The sequence below is a fragment of the Globicephala melas genome, chromosome 13 (assembly GCF_963455315.2).
Source record: "Globicephala melas chromosome 13, mGloMel1.2, whole genome shotgun sequence".
Classification (NCBI taxonomy): Eukaryota; Metazoa; Chordata; class Mammalia; order Artiodactyla; family Delphinidae; genus Globicephala; species Globicephala melas.
In genome coordinates, this window is record NC_083326.1 from 7,392,190 (window position 1) to 7,418,196 (window position 26,007).

The 26,007-nt window shown below is 41.4% G+C and overlaps 1 protein-coding gene across 2 annotated transcripts; it reads left to right on the top strand.

Annotated features, from left to right (window-relative positions):
• Positions 1–3,556: 3,556 nt before the first annotated feature.
• Positions 3,557–25,899, top strand: ELAC1 (elaC ribonuclease Z 1). 2 transcript variants are annotated; one of them, XM_060310267.2, is made up of 5 exons: positions 3,557–3,651; positions 9,653–9,817; positions 15,190–15,657; positions 17,145–17,636; positions 23,518–25,899. In XM_060310267.2, the coding sequence occupies exons 2-4, from the start codon at positions 9,661–9,663 to the stop codon at positions 17,609–17,611; spliced, it is 1,092 nt and encodes a 363-aa protein (XP_060166250.1). In that variant the 5' UTR covers positions 3,557–3,651; positions 9,653–9,660; the 3' UTR covers positions 17,612–17,636; positions 23,518–25,899. The 2 variants fall into 2 exon arrangements, with proteins under 2 accessions (XP_060166250.1, XP_060166251.1); XM_060310268.1 differs by lacking the exon at positions 23,518–25,899 and adding an exon at positions 21,244–23,497.
• Positions 25,900–26,007: the final 108 nt, after the last annotated feature.

Consider the following 26,007-nt stretch of genomic DNA (forward strand, 5'->3'; position numbering starts at 1 on the left):
CACTTCATTTACTTGTTTTACTGGGGTTTTATCTTGTTCCTTCATCTGGTACCTAGCCCTCTGCCTTTTCATCTTGTCTTTCTGTGAATGTGGTTTTTGTTCCACAGGCTGCAGGATTGTAGTTCTTCTTGCTTCTGCTGTCTGCCCTCTGGTGGATGAGGCTATCTAAGAGGCTTGTGCAAGTTTCCTGATGGGAGGGACTGGTGGTGGGTAGAGCTGGCTGTTGCTCTGGTGGACAGAGCTCAGTAAAACTTTAATCCGCTTGTCTGCTGATGGGTGGGGCTGGGTTCCCTCCCTGTTGGTTGTTTGGCCTCAGGCAACCCAACACTGGAGCCTACCTGGGCTCTTTGGTGGGGCTAATGACAGACTCTGGGAGGGCTCACTTCAAGGATTACTTCCCAGAACTTCTGCTGCCAGTGTCCTTGTCCCCACGGTGAGCCACAGCCACCACCCCCTCCACCTCTGCAGGAGACCCTCCAACACTACCAGGTAGGTCTGGTTCAGTCTCCTATGGGGTCACTGATCCTTCCCCCGGGTCCCGATGTGCACACTACTTTGTGTGTGCCCTCCAGGAGAGGAATCTCTGTTTCCCCCAGTCCTGTCGAAGTCCTGCAATCAAATCCAACGAGCCTTCAAAGTCTGATTCTCTAGGAATTCCTCCTCCCATTGCTGGACCCCCAGGCTGGGAAGCCTGACGTGGGGCTCAGAACCTTCACTCCAGTGGGTGGACTTCTGTGGTATAAGTGTTCTCCAGTTTGTGAGTCACCCAGCCAGCAGTTATGGGATTTGATTTTATTGTGATTGTGCCCCTCCTACCATCTCATTGTGGCTTCTCCTTTGTCTTTGGATGTGGGGTATCTTTTTTGGTGAGTTCCAGTGTCTTCCTGTCAATGATTGTTCAACAGTTAGTTGTGATTTCGGTGCTCTCTCAAGATGGAATGAGAGCACCGTCCTTCTACTCTGCCATCTTGAACCAATCTCCCTGTAGCTAAGTTTTTTAAGAGAGCTTTGAATTTCTTTTACTTTATATTTTGATTTTATGACTAGAACAAATGAGCTGTAAAAAGTTACGAGATGATCAGGAAAATTTGAACAGTGACTGTATATTTGATGATGTTAAGGAATTATTGTCTTTGTATGATAATATTATGGTTGCATTTTTTAAAGTCCTTATCTTTATATTTATATACTGAACTATCCACCATCATTATACAGAGATGAATTTTTTTAAAAAAGAAAAGATCCTTAAATGCTTTTAGAAGTGTTTATGGAAAAAATGATACTGTGCCTGGAAATGAAAATAATCCAGGGTTTTTTGTTGCCTTTGGAGGGGCAGGGGTTCTAGGTGAAACAAATTGGACCAGGTGTTACTAACTGTTGAAGTTGAGTGACGATTACACATAATGGTTCATTAAACATTTTCTCAACTTTTGTGTATGTTAAAAATTTCCCATAATGTAAAGTTTTAAAAATGAACAAAAAGCACTGTCCGGTGTTCTCTAAAGCTATAAGAACCTCTGAGGAGTTGTAAGAAACCTTGATTGGGGTATGGGTGGTGGGTGGCAGGAACCAGCCAGGAACCTCTGGAGTGGGCAGATCTATGGAGGGTACCGCTGTGGGGAAGCCCTAGCTGAGTTGTGATCGAGACCTAGCTGTAGAATGTGTCTTCCTGAGCACTTCTTAGCTAGGCAAGTGTCAGAATAAATAACGTTCAAGGTCCAGTTTTTAATACTTTGCTAAACCAGTCCCCACACAAACAAATCCACCTTATTTTTCCATTTCCAGAACACTAATCCAAGTCTCGACCATCCTACAAGAACCAGTTCAAGTCTGTTTCTTTTTGGGGGGGGTGGGGGGCACCTAGCGCAGCTTGTGGGACCCCTTGGCAGTGAAAGCGCAGGGTCCTAAGCACTGGACTGCCAGGGTTTTCCCTAACCCTGTCTTAACTGAGTGATCTCCCTATTTCTATCGTCTTATCACTCCTTTTGGCTTCTCTTTTGTTCCCTCATATTGTTAGTGGCTTTCTGATACCTCTTTTCCCAACCTCAGTGTATGCTCCTAAAACCAGGGGCCATGACATACTTAAAAAACTCTCTCGGTCTTCCCTGGTGGTGCAGTGGTTGAGAGTCCGCCTGCCGATGCAGGGGACGTGGGTTCGTGCCCTGGTCCGGGAGGATCCCACATGCCGCGGAGCGGCTGGGCCCGTGAGCCATGGCCGCTGAGCCTGCGCATCCAGAGCCCGTGCTCCGCAACGGGAGAGGCCACAACAGTGAGAGGCCCGCGTACCACAAAAAAAAAAAAAAAAAAAACTCTCTCAGCACCAAAAATAGTACTATCCACAAAGTCGGAGCTCAATTAATACTTGAATAAATAAAAGCTTTGAAGAGGCCCAAAAGTAAATGATCTAATGGTTTATTGAGCAAAGCAGTCGGGGTCGGGGGGCTGGGGTGGGGGGAGGATGGGATTTTGATCCCTCTATCCAGGTAGTTTTAAAAACCTCACATCCACAGCACTTCTATTCCTGTTATGAAGCTGTTGGATACTTTGACCACTTTGAGCATGTGAGCAAATACCAGTGCATCTAGCACTGCATAGGAGCATGAAATTTTAAAATTATTATTATTATTTTTTGCCTGCGTTGGGTCTTCGTTGCGGTGTGCAGGCTTCTCCTTGCGGTGGCTTCTCTTGTTTCAGAGCACAGGCTCTAGGTGCACGGGCTTCTGTAGTTGTGGCATGTGGGCTCAGTAGTTGTGGCTCGTAGGCTCTAGAGTGCAGGTTCAGTAGTTGTGGCACATGGGCTTAGTTGCTCTTCAGCATGTGGGATCCTCCCGGGCCAGGTCTCGAACCCGTGTCCCCTGCATTGGCAGGGGAAATCTTAACCACTGCGCCACCAGGGAAGTCCCAAGCCTGAAATTTTGAAAATTGGGATTTAAATCAATGACTGTTTTCCCCGTGGTTTGTAGTTACTACATGCAGTTTAGGCCCCGGCTCTTCACTCGCGCGTCCAGCAGGCAATGCTGTGCGTTCACTAAGTGAACACACCTGCGACGCTCGTGCGTGCACAGCATAGGCAGCCTCAGATTTTCAGCAAACATTCCGCTGTATCCCTGGAATAGCAAAGTGAAATGGAGCGGAGACTCAGGATCTATAGTAACGCTGCTATGAACTCTGATTCTAAGGCAGCGCAAGCTTACACTTTCAGATTTAGTGATTAAGATAGAAAGATTCATCCCCACGAAAGAACAGACTTTACACAAAGATATGCCAGAGCAAAGCATCTGGGAGAACACTCTTGTTTGAAAACATTACACGGAAAACAAAAGGCTGAACCGTATACTTTTTCACCTTGGGGGCTCTGGTCCTCACGGGTTACCGCCACCATCGAACCCAGTGCGCTGGTGCGGGCGAGTGAAGGAGAGGGAGTCCCACTGCAGCACAGAGCGGATGCCCGGGGCCGCTGCCCAGCCTCCAGGCGCGGTTGAACTCCGGCGGGAACCACCGAGCGCGGACCTCCGGCGCTTCCTAGAGCAGCCTCACGTGGGCACGGCCGGCGGCGCACTTCCGCCCGCGCGCGTCGTGTCCCTGTGGACGGCTGGGCCTCGCTGCGGGCCTGCGCCTCCCTCGGCTCTTGCCGCGGGTCTCGGGGAGTGGGTGAGTGGGGCAGGGCGCGCCGGAGGGGGGGCGGGCCAGGGTCTGCGCCGCTGAGGCACCCCACGCGCCCGCCGAGCGGGCTGAGGGCGCGCTTCCTGCGGACTCGCGGGCCGGGACCGGAGCAGAGGACCCAGGCCCGGGAGCGCCGGGGACGCGTACGCGCCTTGTCCACCCCGACCCCCAGACGGGGGCCTCAGTTGCCCGGCGCTCCTGCCGACGCCCACCCCTCATTTTGCTACACTGATGCTGAATTGGAGGAGAGGCTTGGCTGGCCAACGGTTGGAGACCTGGCCTCTGGCCCTGGCTCGGCCTTGGCCGCTCACTCTATCTCGCGGGTCACGCTTTTTTCATCTCTAAAATGGAGGCTGGCAGTATCTGCCCTACCTGCACCACTGGGTGATGGCAGGGTTGGCACTGCCTGCCTAGAAACTCGTTCTGAACCCGGCAGACTTTAGAATCTTCTGGGAAGCCTTCCAAGTGCTGAGGCCCCAGAATCACCAGGTGTTCGTGATATGGAGCCGGGACTGAGAACCACTGGCCCAGAGTGTCAAGTGACAGTTCTGCGATCGATCGTGTGCTGTGTTCTCGCCCAGAATGTGCACTTCCTCCAAAGTGGTTCATAGTCATGAAAAAGCAAGCGGCTGGGTTTTTTTGTTTGTTTTTTTTTTGTCCAAAAAGACAGGGATCAAAATCTGGTTTGGTCACTTATTTCCTAGTGCTTAGAATGGTGCATGTCACAAAACATGCACCACTGATTAAATAAATTAACGTCTGATTACTTCCGAGCTAGTGGAAGAGTTGTTTGGCTTGTTTTTCAACTTTTTATTATGGAAACTTTCAAGTATATACAAAAATAGAATCATGTACTGAATGTACCAACTCACAGTCAGTTTCATCTGGTACCTTCACCCCCACTGGATTATTTTAAAGTAAATCTAAATGTACCGTTTCATCCATTAAATACTTGTTTATGTTTATAGAACACAGTAACTCCTTAAATATAAAACCATCATCAATCTCATAAGAATTTCATGTTACCATCTATCCAGTGAAAGTTTATCCCCTGTTGTCTCTTTTTTTTCCTCCCATTGTCCAAATCAGGAGTCAAACAAGCTACACATGCTACACTTGGTTGACGGCTCATATCTCTTCATCTCCTCCCTCTTTATTATTGTTTTTCCTTGTATTTCATTTGTTGAAGAAACCAAGTCATTTGTCCTGTAATGTTTCTTACATACTGAATTTTGCTTTTTCTGTCCCTGTGGTGTCCTTTAATAAACTGGTATTTAGATAACAGCCTTTTCCAGATGCAGGTTATACTTTTTGGCAAGAAAACCTCCTAAATTACTGTGTACTTCATATTACATCGCATCAGGAGTTGGAGTAGGTCTTGTCTCTCTTTGTGGTGTCAAGATTGATCACTGGACCTTTTCCGTACAAATTGTATTGCAGGGTGACTAACTAATTGATCAGGGAATTACTGAAGGATGACAGCTAATAACTACGGAAGGAATGAGAGAATATCAGCTTGGCAACCCCTAATGAAATAATTGGTCCTGGAAATGATCATTAGTGGCTGTTAATGTCAGAAAAAGAGAGACAGCCAGACAGTATGTGCTCCCTGATGGAAGTACCCAATAATACCACTTGTCAAGTATTCTTAGACGATGGGTGAGGGATAAAGATGACAGGATTGACCGTGAGTTGATGATTGTTGAAGCTCGGTGATGGGTATGTGACAGTGCACTATATTAATCTGTGTTTGAAATTTTTCATAACAAAAGTTTTTTTTTAAAAAAGATTGACTGGTTGACTAGTGAGCTCACGTCAGCCCGATCCATCCATTATAGTTCTCCATTAGCCTTTCACTAAGTGGTTCTCAAAACTGACTGCATGTTAGAATCACAGGGGAAGAATTTTTTTTTTTTTAATTCTAAAACACACGTCTTTTGCAGAATTTCCTGTTTAATTGTTCTGGGATGGAGCCCAATCATTGATACGTTTTAAAAGCTCTCTAGGTGATTCTAATACTCTCATACTCTCCAGGGTTCTGTACCACTGGCTTAGATCTATTATTTGTTACACATGCCAAGTGATTATATTCTATTATACTTTCTGCATTTATTACTTTAAATTTTCAACTTTCTACATTCTGCATATTCTTCCGCCTCTTGCAAACTGCAATCCAATAAGAAATCCTCTGCAAATATTATCAGAGGAAGTCTTGATCTTGGAAGTGAAAATGTGGAGTGACACATGGAAAGGACACTAGCAATAACCTCAAGGCTTGTGTGGGGGGTGGAGAGATGTACCACCCACCCGCTGTGTGAGGTGACTGTATCCCCAAATGGAAAGGGAGATCAGGTGATACGTAGTTAGAAGAGCATGTTCAGCATTATGACACATTTCTTAAAAATCATCAATATTAAGTAAATTAAATATAAAATAAATTCAAATCAAATAAATAAATGAAATGCTGCTTATTGCAACCAAAAACAATTCAAAGATTTAAAAGAAAAGTTAATAATCTCCACTATCACCACCATCATTTTAATCACCTGTGAGATAACCAATATTAGCAATATGGTGTATATTCTTCCTCACCAGACTGTCTTGTATAATGTAGGGGTTTGGGCATTGTTATAAAAATGAGATTATGCCATAGCCATCTGTAACTTTTCTCACTGTCATCCCTTCAGGACAAGAGTTACAGACCTGACTGAACTGTAGAATAAATAGTTCATGATATGAATATACAATAAAATATTCAGTTGTTTCCCTATTGAGATATATATATATATATATACATATATATATATGTATATATATATTCCGATGGTTTCCAAATTTTAGCCACCTTAAAAGTAGCACAATAAACATCATTGTACACAGATCCTTTATTTCTGTAAGGTCGATTTCCAAAAATGGGATTGCTGGGTTAAAGTATATTGCTATTAGCAGCATCATTATTATTGGTAATATATATTGCCAGATTACTCTCCCAGAACATAATAGCAATTCATACTAACACCACTAGTAAAATGCAGGTACCCATTTTCCCTTGTCTTGGTTAGCACTGGATAGCATTAATATTTGCCACCTGATGTGTGGAAAATAATGTCTCTTTTCCTTTAATTTGCATTTCTTCTAACTACTGGGTGACTGAGCACTTTTCATGCTTATTGGCCGTTTGGATTTCTGCTATGAACTTCCTGTGTATATTCATTGCTTATTTTTCTATTTTATCAGTTTTTTTGTTCCTGTTAATGCATTTACTTGGACCATTTCTTAGGGGCATTAACCCTTTATCATACAGTACAGTTTTCTCCAGGTGTTTTTTTGGTCCTTTGACTTTAAGAATCTTGATATATGAAAGTTTTTATGTAGTAAAAATGTCGTTTTAAAAAATTTCTGGGTTTCATGTCTTGTCAGTAAGGGTTTTCTCATCCCCAAAGTTATATACATATTTTCCTAATTTTTTGAACATATTTTTTTGGACCTTTCACATTTATATTTCTAAACCATATGGAATGTATTTTTATATACAATGCAAAATAAGAATCTTGCTTTACTTTCTTCTGCAGAAGTAGCCAATTATGTCAGTGTTGTTCATTAAAAAAGCCACCCTTTTTATACTTTTGTTGTATATTGATTTCTGTACGTACCTGGGTTTATTTCTGGACTGTCCCTTCTCTGTCACCTCTATTTTTGTGCCAATATTATTCTGTTTGCTTTATGCCTGATTAATGTAGTAAGTGTTAATATCTAGAAAAGTTAAGTCACTACTCAATGCTTTGTGTACTTTTCTTGCCCATTCTCAGACATGTATTTTTTCTTCCATGTGATCTTTGGGTTGCTTTTGTTCCAAGATAAATCCCACTGGAAATCTGATAGAATTTACATTAAATATATATACGTTAATTATGAAAAGATAGACATTTCTGTGATAGTAAATCTTCCTATCAGGGAAGCTAATGTGTATCTCTTTTGGGGTCTTTTAGGGTCTATTCCTTTCCTATTAACTTTCTAGTTATTTTATAAGACTTAGTTTTCTCTTGTGAGTGAGGGGTTTATTCCTCATTTTTATTTTTATCTGGTTATTGCTAGGACTGAGAAAAGTTTTTGATAGATTTTTTTCCCCCTATAGATGATATATTTATCCAGCTTGCTGCCAAATTTTCTTGTTTTAGTAGTTTTTCTTAAACTTAATATGTTTGTTTTCTTCCCTGCCATCAATGTGGATGCTCTATAATTGGTTATATTGATATATAAGTTTGAGTTTGTGCTTATTTTATTTGATGCATATCTCCTATCACAGAAGTATATGAGAGATAGATGTGCCCAAAAGTAGTAAAAGGAAAAAGAGATCTCAGGAGTTGGCAGAAATCTACACTCAACAGGTTATTGCTGATCACTTATAAGATTAGAAGCCCAGGCGCTAACCCCTCATGGACTCTATTATTATGGGAGTGAGTCATTCACTCAGCATTACTGTGTGATATTAGCATTACTGTAGAGTGTTGTAGAGCGTTGCTGTGGCTTATGATGTTTCAGAGAAAGGGCTGCTCACCACGGGCACCAGAGATATCACTTAGTGAGCATAATTAAATTCCAGCTCTTGCCCAGAATCTCACTAGAGTTGTTTATTTATTAGAAAGACTTTTTTAAAAAATTAATAAGCAGAAAGTACAGAGTTCTTATATACCCACTCCTTCCCCCAATTTCCACTAATATTAACATCTTACATTAGTGTGGTAGTGATGAGCCAATATTGATACATTATTTTTTTAAATATTTACTTTATTTATTTATTTGGTTGCACTGGGTCTAAGTTGCGGCAGGCAGGCTCCTTAGTTGCAGCTCGTGGGCTCCTTAGTTGTGGCATATGAACTCTTAGTTGTGGCATGCATGTGGGGTCCGGTTCCCTGATACATTATTATTAACTAAAGTTTACATTAGGGTTCATTCACTCTTTGTGTTGTATATTCTATGGGTTTTGACCAATGTACAATGACGTGTGTCTGTCTTTACTGTATCATACAGAATAGTTTTGCTAAAAAATCCCATGTGCTAAATCCCATGTCCTAAAAATCCCGTGTGCTCCACCTATTCATCCCTCCCTCCCTTCCCCCAAACCACTGTCCTTTTTTTTTTAACAACAGAAATTTATTCTTGCACAATTCTAGAGGCTAGACATCTGAAACTAAGGTGTCGCCTGGACCTTTGTTATGGATAATAAAGCTACAACATAAGGAATGCTTAAGACAGAAGGTGACATGATAGAGTTGCCCTGGAGCTAGTGTCCTGGCGTCTCAATCCTAGCTCTGCCACTTACTAGCCGTGGGACCCTAGGCAAGTCACTACCTCTCTGTGCCTCAGCCTCCCCATCTCTAAAATGGGGATGATGGGGCTTCCCTGGTGGTGCAGTGGTTGAGAGTCCGCCTGCCGATGCAGAGGACATGGGTTCGTGCCCTGGTCTGGGAAGATCCCACATGCCGTGGAGCGGCTGGGCCCGTGAGCCACGGCCGCTGGGCCTGCGCATCGGGAGCCTGTGCTCCGCAGCGGGAGAGGCCACAACAGTGAGAGGCCCGCGTACCGCAAAAATAAATAAATTAATTAAATAAAATAAAATGGGGATGATGATATAGTACCCACCTTGTAGAGTCAAACCACTGTGTTTTTACCATTCCCGTAGTTTTGCCTTTTCCGGAATGTCATATAGTTGGAATTCAATTATAGTTATTAATTGACTGGGTTTGGCTTTTTCAACATTTATTTTTGTTTGTGTGAGCAGTCATACAAGGTTTGGTAATTTGTGGTTTTAACTGATTAAGAGTTACTAAAATCTTTCTTCGGATTTCTGTGGAAAACTATTAGAGAACAGGAATCCAAGCTATTCTTAATAACCAAAACATAGGTAATAGTAAAACTCACAAGAACCTGTTTTTGGTGATTTTGAGCAGCGATGTGTAATAATCCCTAAGGGCTCTTCTCGTTCCAGGGTGGAGGATGTCTATGGATGTGACATTTCTGGGGACAGGCGCAGCATATCCATCCCCAACCCGGGGTGCCTCTGCTCTGGTCCTTCGGTGTGAAGGCGAGTGCTGGCTCTTTGACTGTGGGGAGGGAACCCAGACACAGCTTATGAAAAGCCAACTTAAAGCAGGTCAGTGTGCATTCAGCTCTCTCATTAAGGCTGTCCCTTGTTCTGCTTCACTTTCTTGGCTCTCCTTGGGCCTTTTGCTTAGAAACAGCCCTGACAGTTGCACTCCATTTCAGTGCTGGAGCCCTGGCAATACTTGGAAGGCGCTGGGGTATCTGGCCACACCCACTAAACCATCTTTCTTCCTCCCTTCCTTCCTTCCTCCCTTCCTTCCTTCCTCCCTTCCTTCTTCCCTCCCTTCCTTCCTTCCCTCCTCCCTCCCTCCCTCCCTCCCTTCCTTCTTTCCTTCCTTCCTTATTTATGTATTTACTTTTCATTCTTCCTGTAAATGTTGAGAGCAAGGATTTCTATAGGCTTAGGGCATGGAGGATGGAGTGGGTTGCATCAGACATATTAAATAGACACTGCCCAAGCAAAGGAACATACTTATTTCCACCAGGAGATAGGTATAAGTATCATGAGAGAATACAAAGGGTGGTAGATGTTCTGGGGAGTGAAATGTTCTTTTCCACTTGGGGTCATTCTCAGAGAAGGTGACCTGTGAGTTGTTAAAGGAGGAGGAAGGGTTCCCTGGGCTGGGGAGAAGAAGGGCATTCCAGCCATAGCGAACAGAGTGAGCTTAGCACCAGGCAGACTGAAGAGTACCGTGTTCACCAGAGCCTTGGCCCAGAGTCAGGCAGACCAGGGTTCCAGTCCCAGCGGTGTCTCGGCTTATTACCTGAGCAGGTCAGCCAATTAAGCTTTACTTTGCTCACCTTTCAAATGGGCTTAAAAACTCGACTTAGAAGGGGTGTTGTGAGAATTGTATACAATAATCCCTTCTCTGTGTGGTTGTCTCCTTCTCATCAGTTAAATCTTAGCTCAAATGCTGTCTTCTCAAAGGCTGAACCTCTGGGGTTAAGTAATTTCTCCTCACCCCAGGCATTCTACTATTTTGTGCTATTTTTATTGACTTCTTAGCATCATCAATATCTAAAATTATGTTATTTAAATAGTTGTTTCTGTGGTCACTGTTTATTTCCCTGTACAATAAAGTAAACTCAGTGATCACTTACATACCTAGTAGATGCCCAGTGATATCTGTTCAGTTAATGCATGAATAAGATGTTCAACACTTAGTTCAGTGCCTCTCACTTGTTAGGTCTTGATAAATGGTAGTTATTGAAATTCCTACTACTCATCACAGTACCTAGCATTTGATGACTAAAGGAAGTATAGTTCTATCATCCAAGGATTCCTTGGTCTAGTGGTGAAAACTGACATGCAAACAGTCATGGTGTAATTTGCTAAGTAAGAATAATGGAGGTGTTTTCTAACTACTTTTGAAGCACTAAGGAGAGGGGCACTAACTGTATCTGTGTGTTCAGGGAAAGCAGCCTAGAGATGGTAACAGTTGAGCTGGGTTGTAAGAGACGAATAGAAGTTTCTCTGCGGAGAGAAGTAGGGATGGCCCTTCAAGGAACAGACAACAAAGTGAGCAAGAGTTTCTAGGAGAGAAATGACATGTTTGGGGAATATTAAGCTATCCAGAATTTTGAGTACTTGGCTGGATAGATGAGAGATAAGAATGCTTAAGGAAGTAAGTAAGGGCAGACTATGAGGACTCCTGTGGTATTCTAAGGTATCTGCACGTTATTCTATTGGCAACAAAGAATCATTAAAACATTTTAAGCCGAAAAAAAAAAAAAAATTAAGCCGAGCAATGACATGGTCTGATTTGTGTTTTAGGACAGTTTTCCAATGGCACATATATTGGGAGAGAGAGATTGGCATCAGGAGACCAGTTCCAAGGCAGTGGCATTCACCTGAGAGAGAGAGAGAAGATGAAGATGTTGAAGCAGGAAGTAGGGATAAGGATGAAGATGAGAGACTCAAAGAGATACTTATAGAGCCAACAGCAGGTGGTGACTGAGTAAATTCCTAGTCTGTGAAGAAGTGAAGAATTATTACAAGTTACAGGTGATGATGTCCCAGACCAAGATTGGGAGTTAGGAAAAGAGCTGTTGGAAGAAGGAACTAACGCACTTGGGACACGTGGCCTTGAGGTGTACACAGTTCAACCCTGATTATATACTGTCTTATGTTGAAACCCTGAGGTCAGAGCAGGTATTATGCTTTACTTCCCTTGGATCACACAGGGGTTCCTTTCACGAGAACATGCCTCCACATGCCAGAGTGGAGGCTGTAATATTTAACAGTTTAGAGAGTAGGGGTTAAGGTGGCAGGGTGATTAAAATAGAAACAAGTAACTGTTGTGTTAAGAGGTTTGGGTGTAGGGTAAGTCTTCACTTTTTATTTAGTACCTGTATCAGTTATGTAATGCTGCATAGCAGATTATAAATTTAGTGGGTTATTTGCATTTATTATCTCATAGTTTCTGTGGGTCAGGGAGTTCGGGCCTGGCTTAGCTGGATTCTCTGCTTCAGGGTCTCACTAGGCTGCAATCCAGGTCTTGGCCAGGGCTGCGGTCTCATCAGAGTCTCCACTAGGGGAAGGATCTGTTTTCAGTGCTCACTCAGGTTGTCAGCAAATCCTTGAGGTTGTAGGACTGAGGCTGCCTGCAGCAACTAGAGGCCTCCTATAGTTCCTCGTCATGGGGGTTTCTGCTTCAGGGTAGCTTGCTCGATTCCTGCCAGCAAGGGAGAGAGATTCCAGAGCAAGTCTGCCAGCAAGATGGAGTCTTGTAAATGACATAATCGTATTGCATCCTTGGGCCATATTTTACTGGTTAGGAGTAAGTCCCCAGTCCCACCCACACTCAAGGGGAAGGAATTATAGAAGGATATGAACAGCAGGAGGCAGGGGCCATGGTGGTACCCATGTACCACCTTAACTCTATCTGCCACAATACCTTTCTCTAGTGTTTTATATTTTACAGCTATTTTATATATATTTTTAAACAATGCACAAAGCTCGAGCTTTTTAAAATAAAAGTTTGGCAAAAAATAATAATAATAAAATAAAATCTAAGGGAACCTTTAGTTTACAAAATTTTTGTTGACTTAAGAAAAAATTTTCTGGCTTCAGAGAGGAGAGTGATATGGTAATCCTAGAACATTAGCTGAGACACTCTAGCACTTCAAAAGCCCCTGTCTCAACCTGGAATGCATCACCCTCAAAACATCTTGGCTTCTCTCAATAACCCAATATGGACCTATCGCTATTGGAGTCATTGAAGTCCTTTTAGCTTATACTACCTCCTGGGGTAATGGGTTTCATAAGGAAGTATTTTCTGTTTCTCTAGATATACTTCTTGCAAGTTTCCTTGGTCCTAATATGCAAGCATCTGATTAAAAAGTGTAGGTTTGCCATATCTACTTTTTTCATAATTTTAAAGAGTGAGCTTAAGCCTTTTTTTCCTCTAAAATGATTACAAAAAGTATTATAAAAGTATAATTTTTAAAATGATTATAATAAGTATACATGCTCGTTGTAAAAGTTCAAACAAAGCAGAAAAATATAAATAAGAAAAGCCTAAATCCCCCTCTCTTCGGTGAATTTTCTATACATGTAGATATGGTAATGGTGTAGGTGTATTTGTGTGTGTGTATAATTTTGCATAAATGGAATCAAACTATACTTGGTGTGACCTGCTTTTTTTCAACTGAATATTACGTATGAACGATGTATTGCAGACATTTTCCTACAGCACTAAATATCACTGCATTATCCCTTAGAGGATGCTTAGTATTCTACTCCTATATGGATGACATTTTCCCTGGTAACTTTCGTGATCTTAAGTGAAAGGGAACTCATGCATTTTTCTTTATTCATTTGATAGCTTCCTCTTACCTTTGATAATTGTGGTTGCCATTCCTTCTCCCTCTGAAATCAACTTTCTTGAAAAATGAAATGTTTGTCTTCCCTGAAACTGTGATATCTGTGGGAAGTACCTTTTCTTACTTAATTTATCTCACTTGCTTTGAGTTCACAGATTGTTTTGGTGTTCAGTTTTGGCTGTGTTTTGCAGTAGATAGGGAGAGGCCCAGAAAGTCTGATTTGGCAGTTTTGAGGTCAGCGTGAGACTCAACAACTGTTGTAGTTCTTTTGTCTCTTGAGTCCTCAGGTCACACTTGGGGGCGTGTTGGCAGCCCAGACAGCAGGAAGGGGGCAAGGAAAGGGTTCCAGAAGTCAAAAAACTGCAAAAACGAGGACTAAAAAGAGAAAACAAAAAGGAGCATGTTGAGGAAACTTCTAGCGTGCCTCCTGGCAATTTTCAAGGTTCAAGATCAGCCTCTGCCCAGTCTATTCTCTGCCACAGGGGCCTGGCTTGGTGTAGTAACACTGGGAACACTCGCTTGGAGAACACTGTTACCTAGATGTCACAGGACAAATCCCATCACAATAAACTATTCCTGTTCTTTTATGGCATCGATAAACTGTTCCTGTTCTTTTATGGTATCAAATGTTTGAAATGGGTGGGCCATGAGCTAGGACTGGAAGCCACTGTTATACTAAAAATGTGTTAATTGTGATTGTTGCTTTTAAAAGGCCTTGTGGTGCATCTGAGAAAAATGTTGATGTGGCATCCTGCCACATACCAGGAGTAAATTCAGTTTACCAATGGCTAAATCAAGTTACAACCTAAGTCAGTATGCACTGGAAAAGCTGTTGTATTAGTTCAGATTGAGAGAAAGGGAGGGGCCCACATGCCTTTACATAGCACCATGGGGGATCTACCCTCTAAACTGCACTCTGCATCTATTGCCCACTTCCTCCCCCTCGGTTCTTCACCCCACTCCCTTTCCACCTCCCTCCTTCTCCCTCCTTCCTTTCCTCTCCCTCCCTCATCCCCCTTCCCTTTTCTCCTTCTTCGGCCTCACCCAGACAGGCAGGCTCTGGCTTGGTTAGTTAATCTCTGTCCAGTGTGGAGTCCTTAAAAGGCAATTTTGAATTCAGGCACTGGTCCAGTCCGTTGGAGCCAGGGGAACATTTTTATGCTGGAAGTACTGTTCATATTTGCTGTTCTCAGAGGGAGCAGTAGGGGGCAGTGTAACTGCCAGATGTTTTTAACACTTGTGGCCTATCTGGTAACTTATGTGAATCATTTTGGTACACTTTATCCTTTTTTTTTTTTTTCCCCCAGTAAGAGGATGTGTAGGAAAGTACTCTTAAAACTGTAACACTGTGTAATTTGAAGATGTTTTATGAAAAAAAGTTATATCTTATTAAAGCCATCTAGTGAAATAATACCTGTCTTTCTTGCTTCTAGAATCATGTAGAAGAATATAAAGAAATAAGTTTATGGTGATAAGTAGAACTTCTAAATTCATTTTATTGCTTTCTATGTAAGTTGTTATGCATGTTTCAAGTAGCTTTGTATGAGTTTTATTTCTGAAAAATTCCCAAATTTATTTCTCTGCCTCAATCAAAAGGGAGAATTACTAAGATCTTCATCACGCATCTTCATGGAGACCATTTCTTTGGCCTTCCTGGCCTCCTCTGCACAATCAGCCTGCAGAGTGGCTCCATGGTCACCAAACAGCCGATCGAAATCTATGGCCCTGCGGGGCTTCGGGACTTTATCTGGCAAACCATGGAACTTTCTCACACGGAGTTGGTCTTCCCTTATGTGGTCCATGAGCTGGTGCCTACAGTGGATCAGTGTCCTACAGAAGAACTGAAAGAATCTGTACACGTGAATAAAGCAGACAACCCTCCCAAAGACGGACAGGGAAGAACTATCGTGTTAGACTCAGAAGAAAACTCGTACCTCCTGGTTGATGATGAACAGTTTGTTGTGAAAGCATTTCGCCTCTTTCATCGAATACCCTCCTTTGGATTTTCAGTTGTGGAGAAGAAACGCCCAGGTAAACTCAATGCACAGAAACTGAAAGATCTTGGTAAGTGTTTTTTTTCCTTTCTCGTCAATCGAGTTGTTAACCAGAGCAGTTAGAAGCGTCATAGAAACCTTCTTTTCTTGTCTCCCAGGCCTAAAACTGACATTTTCTCTACTTACTTCCTTTGCTCAAAGTTTGTTTATTAAGAGAAATCCTTGAGGCCAAAATATGCTATACAGAGCGAAAACCAAGTATCTATTTGAATTCTCTCTTCAGCTCCCTAGATGCACATTCTTGATCTGTCTTATCTTCAGCTTTTACTATCTTGGTTGGTGGAGTGGACCTGTTGTCTCAGGTCTAGGCTTTTATTTTTTCATGTCATGTTTTTGAAATATGTTTTCAATGACATCTTTGGCCAGAGACTTTTTGCCATAGTTCTTAACCTTGCAACTCCAACCAACTGCTTTCTGGGTTTTCCTTCTTTATTGACTTTGCCTAGTCAATCAACCTTGATTAAGTTAATTTGGTGTTTAGAACACTGCCTTAACCAGTTTTACATACCTGGGTTCATCACGCTCGGAAGCAAGCATCCAAAGATTGGCTTGGGGCCCATCAAAGGCTTCATACCTCCTCCATGCTAGGCCATCATGTGTGAGAGTTCTTCAGCGCCTCTCCCGAAGCAGTGTCCGGGTACATCATTCCTCCAGCATACCACCTTCCTTGGCATGGCTACAACAGAGCCTGTGAAAACACGGTGATGGTGATGGTTTTTTTGTGTGTCTTTTCTTTACTTACGCAATGTCTTCTTTCTTTTCCAACTAAAACAAAATGCTAAGTAATGAGGAAAAGTGCCTTAGGCCAAAGGTATTTTTATTATCTAAAAACCTGTGAAAATACTGTTGTATTGGGAAACTTTAAACATGATCTATGTTGGAATTAGTGAACACATTCTGTTTGTTTGTATGTGTTGCCCAGAGTGATGATCAGGTGTTATTCTCGATTAATATGAGACTTAAGCCCAGTTTGGTAAACATGGAACTGCCCCTATCTACAAAGAAGATTGATTATTTATAACTGCCTGAAATTCTGCTTGATGTTGTGATCCAGACAATCCCCTCTAACAGTTTTTTTTTTATTATGTTAGTTTGTTGGTACCTTGTCATTTAAATGGGCTCTTTAATTTTACCCAAAGATGAGCTTATTAAATACAGCACTCTCAAATAATGTTATTCCCATGCACAGCAGAGAATCAAGGCTGTTATCTTGACTGTAATAAGGTTTTAGTGGGACTTAAGAGCTTAAAACTCATCTGACACGTGTGCTTGGAAATGTTTTAAGTACTTGGGCATTGCTAATATCAATAGCCAACAGTGAACTTTTAAAAATGTATAAATATTCCAGTTTTCCACAAGTAATAAAATATTTATAACAATTATGAAAAGAATTGGATGCCTTTTCCACTTGCTATTTGCTGTGCTGTTGAAACAGACTCTCTTAACAAGTCATAAATGCCATTCCCATGACGTGATGTTATCTGCCTCTGTCATTAGGTGTTCCGCCAGGTCCTGCCTATGGGAAGCTGAAAAATGGAATTTCTGTTGTTCTGGAAAATGGAGTTACAATTTCTCCCCAAGATGTCTTAAAAAAGCCTATTGTTGGAAGAAAAATCTGCATTTTGGGTGACTGTTCTGGGGTTGTGGATGATGGAGGAGTGAAGCTGTGCTTTGAAGCAGACCTGTTGATCCATGAAGCAACCCTGGATGACACCCAGATGGACAAAGCAAAGGAACACGGCCACAGCACGCCACACATGGCAGCAGCATTTGCAAAGCTGTGCCAAGCAAAGAGGCTCGTTCTGACTCACTTCAGTCAGAGGTACAAACCAGTTGCCTTGGCCAGAGAAGGAGAAACAGATGGGATCGTAGAGCTTAAAAAGCAAGCTGAATCAGTGTTAGATCTCCAAGAAGTGACTCTAGCAGAAGATTTTATGGTGATTGGCATTCCAATCAAGAAATGAAGCCAGTGTTCCTGAATGCATTCTGGTGTGTCTGTGAATATGTTACTGAACGAACAGTCAAGTTTGTTGTTGTCGTCGTCGTTGTCGTTTTGGTCTAAAATTATTTGGGTCCTAACAATCCTAACAAGGATGGAGCTGCACTGCTGAACTAACTCAGCATTGAGAAGGGAGCAAGCTTTGTGATAATAGATCACTTTAAAAAGAATAAAGCCAGAATCCTTCTTCAAGTCCACACTTGACAAAATGATAGACTGTTCAGGTGTATATGTTTTGTGGCTGCTGCCTCAGAGGGTAGCCAATATGCCATGCAATCCTGGGCTTAGCTTCTGCCCGGCTTTATTGCTGTTGTTGGCAAAGCAGTAGCAGGGCTTGGCCCTCCTGGCTAAAAATGGTATTTTGGCATTTTGTGTTGAATCTGTTCATGTTATTAACAGAATAGAGAGAAATGTAATGAGACATTGGATATGAAGGATTGAAGCTGGCACGTTAAGTCTTGAATTCTTTGCTTGAATACTGAGTGCAGAGTCAGGCTAGGTGTTTATCCTCCAATTACTATTTTATTGAACTTTCCAGTTTGCATTAAACCTGTGGTTCTCAGTTGGAGGTGATACTCTCCCTTAGATGGAGTTTTGAAATTGTGGGGATGTCTCTTGTCAAAACTAGGGGGGGTTACTACTGGTATTTAGTCAGTAGGGGCCAGGATGCTAGATCCTACAAAGTTCGGTCAGTCCTAAACAGTGAAGAATTATCTCGTCCCAAAATGCATATTGCAGGCCTGTTGAGATACACAGCAAGTTAAAACTTATACTCCCACTGTGAATATACTTTATAAAAATTAGTGACATACTGAACTAAACTACGAGGTAAGTCAAATTCTACAACAAATCCTAAAAAGCTAGCTAAGGGAATATGTTGGAATTGGAACATCTTATCCAATATTATTGGTCATAAATGAGCTATGAGCTGGAGCTTATGAATCTGGAGGTTAAAAAATGATACCTGTCCAACTTGCGTTTACACTTTCCAATAAATAATTCTTTGAGCACAATTTTAGTAAATGTTCTTTCTAGAATAGCTTTTCTTCATGAGTTGCCTTCCACCTGCCTTCTGTCTTTCATGGGGTATCTCGGACTCATTTTCCCACAGTATTTCTCAAAATGTGTTAATGGAGAGGTAGTCTCAAGTACTGATTCAGTCAAAAGGCTTCCCTCATCAAATCAGTCTGGGAAACCCTGTGTGCTGTGTGTCCCTCCGGCAGAGTTCTGGTTCCCATCAGTACATTCAAAACAGCACTGCTTCAGGGATCACCAGCCAGTCTTTGGTGCCAGAAGGCCCTGATTTCAGAGTCCCATTCTTTACCTCATGATGGTCCTGTGTGCTCTGGAGCAGATGACTTACTCTCTGAGCTGCTCATCTCTAAAAATGGGAAAAATAAGAATAAGACAGTGAGAAATTGTCACTGAAAAATAAGACAGGGAAAAAATTAAATAAGACAGTGTATAAAAGGAGCATAGCACATTGCTTCAGGGCATAAAGTCCTAAAGTACAGAGGCCTGTCAACTCTATTGAACCCCTTTCTGAGTCATATTTCACCGTATATTATCTATTAACATCTCAAGAACCTATGAGTTTATTGTACACTTATTCAGAAATACTGTCATGGTGTATACTATTAAACTCCTTTGGGTCCTGGGGCTTTTCTAGTAAAAATTGACTCCTGGATGGGTCTGGAATCCCTAGAGTAATGATAATCAAGATGGGTCTAGTTACTCAGTATCTCAGTCATTCTGAAGCAGTCTCCAGAGTGGTCTGACTCAGCCCTGCTCTAGGCTCCCGGCCTGCCAAGTACCAAAGGTGACCAGACCTAAAGTGTATCTTGACTTCTGAACTCAATTCAAACAAGCATTTATTAGATACCAGTGGTGTGCCAAAACCTGTACAAGAGGGAATGGCTAGTACTAGTACCTCTAATGCCTGGAGCTCTTGTGGATAAAGATTGTATCTTAGTCACCTCTGCATTCTTGGAAATACCCACCCGTAGTAGGCACTCAGAAATGTTTATTGAATGAAATGAGGCCTTGATGTCATGCATGCACAAAATTTATGACCTAAAGTTTAGAACCTGTGCCTAGCCCATTTTATGACTGTATTTGTCCAAAATTTTTAGCTGCCTGATTGGTGGTACCCCATTCACTGCGTTGGGAGTACATAAATGAATATAAGACAGAATTTCAAGCTCACTGTCTTAAGTGCTGAAGACTGATAGGTAAATATCAGTAAATATGCAGTTCCTTCAAGTGTTTCTGATTTTATAGCCTACCACTCCATTTTGCTGTTCCTGAGCGTTCCTTGAGAGCTGACTTGAGCTCAAGCCCTTAGAATCAGGCTCTATTAGTATGTGTGGGCTAAGCCCTCAGAGAACATGATGTGGAACGAATTGATATGTTGGATTAAGTGTAGGGTATCAGTTCATGGTGAGAGTTCTTTCTTGGACTCTCTTCTGGCCTAGAATTTGTTCTTAATGGTAGAACACATTCTAAGAATTTGTGGAGCTAGAATTAAGAGTGAATCTTAAATTGGATTTCCTAGAGCTTGTAATTTGTTCATGGTTATGTGACTCCAGATGGGATTAGAATATGTGGTGTTCCCCAAATGTATTTGATCACTGAATCCTCTTTTGCCAAGGAGCATCTTGGAACACTGAGAAATGCTGTTTCTTAATACTTCTGAAAAGTATTATATTTATAATTTTTACCTGGACAATTTATTGAAGTAATAAGTTCCATATCTACACCGAGTATAGTATTTTCTTTGTCTTAAACTGACTTTCCCATTGTCAGGAATTCATAGGTTCTTGCTTACTTTAAATAAATATGCACTTTCTGTTTCTCTAAAGGTATTTAGACTTGCCCAAATACACCCCAAATCATCTTTGTTTTCAAATACCCATGCCTCATTAATATACTTTTAATAAACTTTTAAACATAAAAGCAGCATATGCTCAGTAGTTAATTTTTTTTAAAGATTCAAGAAAAGAAGATGATTACTCATAATTCCACCATCTAGAGAGCTACCGCCTTGGTCCAGTGATCCTCAAACTGAGATGTGAGTCAGTATAACTCAAGGTAGTACATAGGTGGACAGGGTGCATAGGTAGCCAGAGATCCTTGGGCTCTGATTCCAAAGACTCTAATTCAGTAGGTCTGGGGTGGAACCCAAGAATCTGCATTTTTAAAAAACCACCCCCAGGTGATTCTGAAGTATATGAGTGGTAGAACACATGAGGAGAAAAAGCTGTCTTTATTTATGCACTTTGAAAAATTGAGGTGTATATAAATATTTTATGTATATTTAAACATGCTTATAGATCTATGTATATTACACACATGCATATTTTTACATGTAGGTTGACCTCAACTGTTTTTCTCATTTAACATGAACATTTCCTCACAGTATTAACTGTTCTTTGAAAGCATGAATTTAATGATTTTATATTATTCCATTCTATAGAGGTAATATAATTTATCTGTTTTCCTACTTTTGGGGCATTGAGATTGTTTTCCATTATTATAAATAATAATATCATGAATATTCCTGGGCATAAATCTTTGTATCTCTGCGTATTTCCTTAGGATTGATTTCTCTGAAGGTCAAATCTGACTTACTGTTTTGGACTCTGGGTAAGAATCTCCCACTTGTTTTCCAACTCAAACCGCAGCAGCATGAGAGGCCTGTTTCACTACTCCATTGACAGATGATATTGAATATCATCAATTAATGACTTTTCTAACACTTCTCTTCCAAGACATTTGTCTTATAAAGATTATTTTTGCCTTCTAGTGAAAATAACTTTATTATGTCTTTCAACCACCACATATAATTCAACTGTGATTTCCTTGAATATTCTTATGCCACCTTAAAATCTGACCGTTCTTTCTTAAAGGGGTAAAAATCCTTCCTGCTTCAAATATGTTCATGACAGATGTAACAGTGAAGGTAACTTTTGTCTTCACAAAGATATAAATTTATGGTGAAATGTACTGATTCTGTCCTTACTGACCGATGGATTTTTTAGGTACTGAATGAGTCAAGAGTTATTTTTTTTTTATGGGGAGAATAAAAAGGAAACGCTGGTGATGTTCACTCTTTGGCAAGATACGAATAGAGTTTAAGGTGGGGTGCGGTGGGACATGGGGTAAGATTGAGAAATTGTTTTCTTCCATAGTACGAAGTAAAAAATAAAGAGTACTTTAACCATATTATGTTTTTTAAAAAGGGGCAGGTGGCAGTAAATACTGGGTGAATAAGAGTGGAGGATCCTTAGCGAAATGTGCAAGGGATGTGGGGAGGGACAGGCAGAGGACTGTTTTATATAAGCCTAAGAGCCCTAGTACTATTTGGTATTTGGAACTACTTATGTGTGTATGTGTGTGTCATTTAGTTTAAAAGTTACATTAAAACACATAAACATAGATAAGACCCTGCTCCAAATAATTATGTCAGTTGGTGTCTCCAGATGGGTGCCCCAGGCAGCTAACAGTTCCTTTCAAGAATTTTTAACATTCCGATCCATTCTCCATACCACAGAGAGATTTTTTTCAAATGCAGATCTGAGCCTAGCGCGCAGATTTTAACGTTCTTGCCTTGCCCTCCCCTCCAAGCTAACCTTACTGAACGGCGCCACTCGTTTGTGCGGCCCTAGCCACGTGGGCCTTTAGTCCTTTGTCAGAGGCTCCTGTTGTTGCACAGTCTTGGCATGGACTGCTCCCTGGGCCTGGACCCTGCTCCCTCAGCCTGGAGCGCTCTTCCTCCTCTCCCCAAGTTAACCCTTGCTGGGCCTTCTGCTCACAGCTCTGCAGTCACATGCTCCTGGAAGCCTTCCCAGACTTCCCCACTAGGTCGCATGTGACTCTCAACAGTACCGGCACCCCACATTCCTGTTGCCTGTCACTTCGTATTTTCATTTTGTTCCTGTGAATATTCAGTTGATGTTTCTCTTTCCCACTAGCACTGTAAGCTTCACAAGAGCAGAACTGTGTCTGACTTTGTTTCCCTTTGTGCCCTAGTGCCTAGCTCAGCCCCTGGAACAAATTAGGCATTCAATAAGTAGTGGTGACTGGTTCAGTTTTCCTTGCCATCCTGTTATTCTATAAGATGCAATACCTTGTTCTCCTAGGGATTTTTCCTGATTAAAGCAAAAAAAGCAAAAATCCCTACCCTTATGAGGCAAATCTTTATAAATACTAATTCTAAAGCTTTAGCTTGGTGTCCTAAGATATGCAGACAGATAACCTAGAGTCAGGAAAGGGCTGGAAAAAGGAGTTTCTCTGCCTGAGAAAGTGGGATGTTGGCCTTCGCTATGCATACGAAACTCAGAACAAAGGTATAAAGAATGAGGGAAGAAGGCCAAGCCCCATGTGGGAGTCTGGAGCCCCATGCAGGGTAGGGAAACGGTGGAAGAACCTTAAGGACACAGAGGTCTGATGTTCAATTTTATGGTGGCTGTGTTGCTTGAAAGTAGACTTTCTTTGAAGTCTGCTGGACACAGGATTTGGGGATCTCAACACTTCACACCACCAAACTAGAACACGTTCTGAATTCCATGACTGGGTTGACGTGGGTGGGAAAAGGACAGCAGGAGTGAAAGAATGAGACAATCCCAAACTAATATGGTTCAGAAGGAGCAGAGTCAGAGGTGTGACCACGAGAACCTTCTCCCAGGAATTTTCAGAAGATGGCAAGGAGTGCACTGACCTTTACATAACCCATGGAATTGGGAGGTAATATAGAGGGTTGAGCCAATTTCACGTATACCTTAAAGGACAGGGTAGCTCTAGCTGACACCTGGATGCAGATATTTAGGTGCCCTCGACAGACTTTTTTTCTTTTTTTTTTTTTTTTTGCAGTACACGGGCCTCTCACTGTCGTGGCCTCTCCCCGTTGCAGAGCACAGGCTCCGGACGCACAGGCTCAGCGGCCATGGCTCACGGGCCCAGCCACTCCGTGGCATGTGGAATCTTCCCGGACCGGGGCACGAACCTGCGTCCCCTGCATCGGCAGGCGGACACTCAACCACTGCGCCACCAGGGAAGCCCGACAGACATATTTTTAAGGATTAAAAAGCTGTCACATCGAGGATAAGGAAGTTGAAGGGGGTGCCTAAGTTTATCCAAAGTAAAGAATATTTCTGCTCCTAAATAAAGCTAGCTGAGAAACACTGTTGCTCTGATGTCAGCATGCTAATCATACTCAGCAGACACAGCAGGTACAAAGATTAAATTCGCCCACAAAAAAGTAAAAGGGGAAAGGCGAAGGATCAAGTTTCCCAGCTATATAAATCCCCCTGTAACTGCCAGAAACTCTTCAGGCAGACTCAGGTAGAGCTAAGCAACACTGAGTTCAGTGTCACGAAATGTAACCAAGGCTATTTTGTCTAGGTTGTTCTCCTCATTGTTGTGGCTTCCAGATCATAGGCTTGTCTGAATGACACCATATCTCCATCAAACATCCTGGACTGGAGTTGACCTTGTAGACATATCCATGTCTGGGGCATCTGGGGCAGCAATCCAAGTGTTGCTCCTAACTGGCTTGCAAAGGGTCTTGCGTGGAACACATCCTCACACAGCTAGTAGCTACTGGAATGCGATCGATTTTCTCCCCCATACACCTACACTGAAAGGTAGTATAGCCTACTGCAAGTGGTCTTCAAACTAGGGTATCTGTACCCCTGGAGGTATGCAAAAACTTTTCTAAGGGTATACAGGCATGCTTTCATATGAAATATTTCCTAAAATCAATCTTTCTGAGAACTAGCATAGGCAAAGTGTCTTACTGGGTCAATTGTACAATGCTCCAGGATACCAAAGAAGGGGATAATTGAATTATTGGTATTGGGGTGAAAACATGAATGACTGGGTAACAAATTCTTTTCAAGTTGGGTAGTTTCCAGTGTGTTGCTTTGAATAAAACTGAAGGAGGATCTAACCAAGTTTAGATCAAGGAGTAGCTAATCTGTCCAATGATAGATTTTAATTGCTTTATTGAGATATAATTCACATACCATACAATTCAATGGGTTTTCATATATTCATGGGGTCGTGCAACTATCACCACTATCAATTTTAGAAACTTTCAGTTATCCCCAAAAGAAACTGTACCCTTTGGTAGTCACTCTCACTTTCTTCCCAAACCCCATGGCCCTAAGCTACTTTCTACCACTAATCTACTTTTACCTACTAATCTACTTTCTGTCTCAATAGATTTGTCTATTCTGGACATTTCATACAAGTTGAATCATATAATATGTGGTCCTTTGTGACTGGCTTTTTTCACTTAGCTTAATGTTCTCAAGATGTAATTGATGTTGTAGCTTATATCACTACTTCATCCTTTTTATGGCCAAATAATATTTTATTGTGTAGACATACCACATTTTATTTATCCATTCATCAGTTGATCCAATGATAGATTATTAAAAGGAATTTTTACAATATACTTATATCAGGAATGCAAAATGAGACATGGCTACAGATCTTTTAATAAGTTAAAAGAAGATGATATAAATAACTTTAATTTTAAAGTAAATTACTAAAACAGCTTCCTTAAAAAACACAATTTGCTAGAACTGACACAAGAAAAAATATAGGACTATTCACTTTTCTATTTATTAAGGAAACTGAATTTGTGATTAAACCCTTCTTATAAAAAAACAAAACTCCAGGCCCAGATGGTTTTGCTAGTGAATTATTCTAAACAATTAAGGAAGAAATATACCTTTCTTCCACAGACACAGACGCAGGAAACAGAAAATGAGTTAGGAAATGTTCCCTCTTTTTCTGTTACTTTTTCTAAGTAACCTTGATGCCACAACTTAAGGACATCAAAAGACAGGAAAATTACAGGTTAATTTCTCTCACAAAAACTCTTAAGAAAATAATTAGCTAATTGAATCCAGTGACATATAAAAAGAATAAGACATTTGACAAAGGGAGTTTATTGAAGAATGCCAGTTTTGTTTAACATTTAAAAATCAATATTATTCACCACATTAGCAAAAACTACTGGGCATATACCCAGAGAAAACCATAATTCAAAAAGACACATGCACCCCAATGTTCACTGCAGCACTGTTTACAGTAGCCATAACGTGGAAGCAACCTAAATGTCCATCGACAGGAATGGATAAAGAAGATGTGGTGCATATATACAATGGAATATTACTCAGACATAAAAAGGAACGAAATTGGGTCATTTGTAGAGGTGTAGATGGACCTAGAGACTGTCATACAGAGTGAAGTAAGTCAGAAAGAGAAAAACAAATATTGTATATTAATGCATATATGTGGAATCTAGAAAACAGGACTTCAGTCCTACAGCTGCAAGGAGCTTAATTCTCC

What these genes read in the sequence shown, in the direction of transcription:
- ELAC1 (XM_060310267.2), top strand. Translation starts at nt 9,661, where the DNA reads ATGTCTATGGATGTGACATTTCTGGGGACAGGCGCAGCATATCCATCC. An exon ending in GAAAAGCCAACTTAAAGCAG is followed by an intron (nt 9,818 to 15,189) that starts GTCAGTGTGCAT and finishes CTCAATCAAAAG; the next exon opens with GGAGAATTACTAAGATCTTC. An exon ending in ACAGAAACTGAAAGATCTTG is followed by an intron (nt 15,658 to 17,144) that starts GTAAGTGTTTTT and finishes CTCTGTCATTAG; the next exon opens with GTGTTCCGCCAGGTCCTGCC.